The sequence below is a fragment of the Diaphorina citri genome, unplaced genomic scaffold (assembly GCF_000475195.1).
Source record: "Diaphorina citri unplaced genomic scaffold, Diaci psyllid genome assembly version 1.1 scaffold321, whole genome shotgun sequence".
Classification (NCBI taxonomy): domain Eukaryota; kingdom Metazoa; phylum Arthropoda; class Insecta; order Hemiptera; family Psyllidae; genus Diaphorina; species Diaphorina citri.
This window is the reverse complement of record NW_007377756.1, coordinates 25,831-30,835: the sequence shown is the minus strand read 5'-3', so window position 1 is coordinate 30,835 and position 5,005 is coordinate 25,831. Positions and strand designations below refer to the sequence as shown.

Below are 5,005 nucleotides of genomic sequence, written 5' to 3'. Positions count from 1 at the left end.
TGTTATCCCCTATCCGACCTTGGTCTATTTCTGCTTGGTTCTTGGTATGGATAAAGTCCACCACGTTACGCAACAGTTTACAGGACATGGTGTGGATAGTGGTGGGCAAGGTTTCATCGTGAATGTTCTTGGAGAAGAGGTGTACAGCTTTGATAAGGTCAGACATGGGTAGAAGTTGACGGACATGATGTACTAGGTCTGCTAGGGTAGAATATACCAGAGGACGTAGAGATTCATGTGTTGTCCATCCACTACCTAGCTGGAAATCCTCTTCAAACAGTTGACTCATGTGGGGTACAAAGTCTGGAAGTAATAATAATAATAATAATATGTATATCAAACTGCACCATACAGGGTGTTCAACCTTAAAGTGCCCCATAGGCAATTAACCCGTAAAAATGTATATCAAACTGCACCATACAGGGTGTTCAACCTTAAAGTGCCCCATAGGCAATTAACCCGTAAAATCAGTTTTTAGTCCGTCCTTCCTTTATTATTACAATAGTAATAAAAAGGTATAAGGGACGGACTATAATATTGTATTCGCTTCGGTGTCTGTCACTCGCTCGGTCTGTCTGTCTGTCCCCATAGAAGGACTTATCCAAACCTGGTCGACCTATATGTCTGTCTGTCTGTTCCCATAGAAGGACTTATCCAAACCTGGTCGACCTATATATCAAATTAAAGGTCTTTTTACCAGGATCACGAAAATGGTGGTGCAAATTTTGTCCAGAAAACCATAAAGCCAAAAAACCAAAAAAAAAAAAAAAAAACTGGTTTTTGGGGGATTTTTTTCACATTTTCTCACACAAATGAGCTCTGATCTCGAAATTTGTCGCGACGACCTATGAACTCAAAGCGAGAAAGTTTTAGATAACACTTCAGTCGATCATTTAAGACCGGTTTTAGCGTCACCTTTGTTAAGCTACGCCGAGCAAGGCCAATAAATGGATGGGTGACTTAAACATTATATTGGAAACTAGTGGTTGACCCGTCCTTTGTACGGGACCACCACACACACACAAATACACTCCCCCCACACACACCACACCCATCACACACATCCCATCACACCACACCCACCACCACACACCACATCCACGACACACCAAATCAACACACACACACACACACACTTATATTGGAAATAAAGGGAGAACGGGCTCTAGTCTTGATTTTAAATCATTACATGAAAGTAAAATTAAAAAATCAAATCAAGAAATATACTGAATATTAAACAAATTAGGTAGGTACATAGGTATTCTTTAACTTTAACCACGATCGAATAAACTACGGGCTAAAAAATTCCCGGAGGGACGGACCCAGCTTGTTTGCCTCTTAAAAGTCCCCAATACACTCTTCGAGTCAACAACTTCTCTCTCATGTAACTTTTGACGAGGAATCGATTGGTGCAACTTTCAAGACTGTCCGACTAACAGTTAAGGAGTTACGGGTTCGAGACTCGGCGAATTCAAGAAAAAAATACCGTTTTTGAAAAGGCCTTCAACGGTTTCTGTTAAAGATATTTGAGCTGTCAAAAAGTCATTCCTATGTGATTTTTCACGCCAAATCGAATGGTGCTACTTTAAGGAGTTACAGGTTCGATTCTTTCCTGTGTCAACAAATTTTAAAAAATTTCGAAAAATACAGATAAATGTACATGCGAATAATCAATCCTATGTATTTTTACTTTCCTTATCCTATAGGAAGGAAAGTAATGTAATCGGGTCAAATTTTCGATGGTCAGTTTTTAGTGTCAAAACACGTTTTGGGGTCCCTAGAGCCTAAATCCAAAGTTTCAGCCATTGGTTCGTGTGTGTGTGTGTGTGTCTGTCTGTGTGTGTGTCTGTCTGTAAACAAAATATCTCCGGAACGGTATAAGCTAGAGACCTGAAATTTGGTATGTAGTTCACAAATGTGACAAGGATGCAACACAAAACATTTGGTTGAGATGGTTGCTGCGCTTGGCGGTATTTTGACCGCTTTTGGACAGATTTCGACAGTTTTTTGGCGGTTTTCAGCTATAGCGACAAAACGGTTAGAGATATTGTAGAAGTTAGAGTAAAAGAACACTCAAATAAGCATCATTCAACAGGATCAGGAAGGTCGTGTGATGTTCACACCAGATTTTTTCACAAGGAATCCAATGGTTTAACTTATAGATTTGTCCGATCAACAGTTAAGGTGATTTTTCACGCCGAATCGAATGGTGCAGCTTCTAGCACTATCCGACTTACAGTTGAGAAGTTACGGGTTCGATTCAACAAATTTTAACGTCCGAATCGAATGGTGCAGCTTCTAGCACTATCCGACTTACAGTTGAGAAGTTACGGGTTCGATTCAACAAATTTTAACGTTTTTTTTTGTGAACCATTACCAAATAAGCATGTGAATTGTCTATCTTAGGTGACACAGAAGGGTATCGAACCCGTAATTTTTCAAATGTGAATCAGATATAGGTAACAAACATTTACCATTAAAATTCTAGTGAAAAATCTCATAGGATTGACTATCCGCATGTACTTTTATCTGTATTTTTCGAAAATTATTAAAATTTGTTGACACAAGAAAGAATCGCACCCGTAACTCCTTAAGTGTAAGTCGGACAGTCTTGAAAGTTGCACCAATCGATTTTTCGTCAAAAATTCCATAAGAGAGAATGCTCAGTGGACTGGAAAAGTGTATTGGGGACTTTTATGGGGAAAAAACTGATTTTACGGGTTAATTTCCTATGGGGCACTTTGAGGTTGAACACCCTGTATAGAAATAAAACGTAAAATCATCGAATTTTAGATCATAGCGTGTAGAAGAGGAAGTGTGGAAACCCGAGCAGTTGGACCAGATTGTGCTCTTTTTACCTTCTATTACTACAGTTATAGCGAAGCTATACTTACTACACTGTCGGGCAATGAAAGCGGGACACCCCTAATTTTTTTATTTATTTTTTTTTTCTCAAACTGCTGCTCAGTGTTCAATTTTTTTCGGTAAAACCATTATTGATATTTTTGCTATAAAGTTTAGAACTTATTTCACAAGACCGCATACCTACATACCCTGTGAGTAAAAAAAAGAAAAATGAAAAACAATTATCAGTTTTATGCTGAAAATGCATGTTTCTGGAGATAAATGTTACCGTAACTTTTTTTCTCCTCAATATTTTTTCACCATTTATAAACCAGGTGCTTTAGAAAAGAACACAGAATATTAATTTACTACTGGTAAAAATTAGAAAAATTCTCTGGGCCCCATCCGGAACTTTTTAAAGGTCGTTCCTCTTTTACCATTAGTTGTATAGGGCAACAAGCTGGGTCCGTCCCTCCGGGAATTTTTTAGCCCGTAGTTTATTCGATCATGATTAAAGAAAATCAGTACCTATGTACCTACCTAAATATATTCAGTTTATTATTATTCTTGATTTGATTTTTCGATTTTACTTTCATGTAATGATTTAAAATCAAGACTAGAGCCTGTTCTCCCTTGATTCCCAATATAATGTTTGAACACTGAACAGCAGTTTGAGAAAAACCAAAAAATAGGGGTGTCCCACTTTCATTGCCCGACAGTGTAGTAATGAGAAAGCATTGCATTCGGTCCAAATGTCAAAATCAGGAAATGGGTAAAAATATCCGTTTTGGGGTCCTCTGATTCAAAAAAGTGGTTATTAGCCCATGGTCTGTACGTACGTAAATACGTTTTATTTTCATATGCTGCAGTTTGATTTTCATCGGAAAGTCGATGGTGGTAACGGGAAAAATGTTGTATACAATGAAATTTGGTATGCTATCCCGGTATGGTCCCGGTACGGAAGGGAGAAAGGGCTATACAGACACATTTCTTTTTTGTCTCTCAGGTACTCGTAATATGATTTATTAAAATAAAATTGTTCTTTTTTAAAGAACAAACAAAGAAAAACGAAACTGACAATCTGACTTATGTAGATGACAGCAAAAATAGATAAAAAAGGTACTCACTGGTACGGAAGTCAGTCTGTAAGATATGTCGGGCTGCAATGAGTAACTCCTTCCTCATGCTTGTCACTTCTGATGGACACAGGAGTAACAGATTCAACACACCGTCCACCAGTAGCTGGGAGTGTTTGTTAAGAATATCCTGATAGAAACGAACCAGGTAGGCGAGGAATGAAAGGGTCTTGATTTGAGCCCCAATGAAGTCCACGTAAATTTCCTTGTAGATCTCAGGAGCCGTTCTGAAAATTCAACTTACTTGTTATTTTTTAACAATAGCTGTTCTACTACCTAACCTCTTCTGGGCCCGTCCCTCCGGGAATTTTTCGATCTTGGTTAAAGAAAATCAGTATTTATGTACCTACCTATTTTATTTAATTTTCAGTTTATTATTATTCTTGATTTGATTTTACTTTCATGTAATGATTTAAAATCAAGACTAGAGCCCGTTCTCCCTTGATTCCCAATATAATGTTTAAGTCACCCATCCATTTTGGCCTTCCTCGGCGTAGCTTAACATAGGTAACGCTAAAACCGGTCTTAAATAATTAACGACTGAAGTGTTATCTAAAACTTTCTCGCTTTGAGTTCATAGGTCGTCGCGACAAATTTCAAGATCAGAGCTCATTTGTGTGAGAAAATGTGAAAAAAATCCCCCAAAAACCAGTTTTCTCGGTTTTTTGGCTTTATGGTTTTTAGGACAAAATTTGCACCACCATTTTCGTGTTCCTGATAAAAAGACCTTTAATTTGATATATAGGTCGACCAGGTTTGGACAAGTCCTTCTATGGGAACAGACAGACAGACAGACACACAGACGACACCGAAGCGAATACAATAGTCCGTCCCCTATACCTTTTATTATTAGTAATAATAAAGGAAGGACGGACTAAAAACGAGGACCAACGGAATTTTTCTTTTTCTTCTACGACTTCTAGATACCGATATAAATCGATTTAAAAAAAACACCGGTAAATCGTGAAGTTTGACGTCACGGCATACCCTCCCGTAGTCAGATCGGAAGAGCGGTTCAGCAGGAA

General features: G+C 38.1%; 1 protein-coding gene across 1 annotated transcript in view; it reads right to left on the bottom strand.

Moving 5' to 3' along the window:
• The window catches only part of LOC103507545 (transformation/transcription domain-associated protein-like), a 28,704-nt gene that overhangs the window by 9,166 nt on the left and 14,533 nt on the right, over nt 1-5,005 (bottom strand). The window contains exons 4-5 of the mRNA XM_026822388.1: nt 3,972-4,207; nt 19-303 (exon numbers count right to left, since the gene is read on the bottom strand). Of these exons, the coding sequence (XP_026678189.1) occupies nt 19-303; nt 3,972-4,207 (521 nt within the window). The remainder of the gene's footprint in view (nt 1-18; nt 304-3,971; nt 4,208-5,005) is intronic.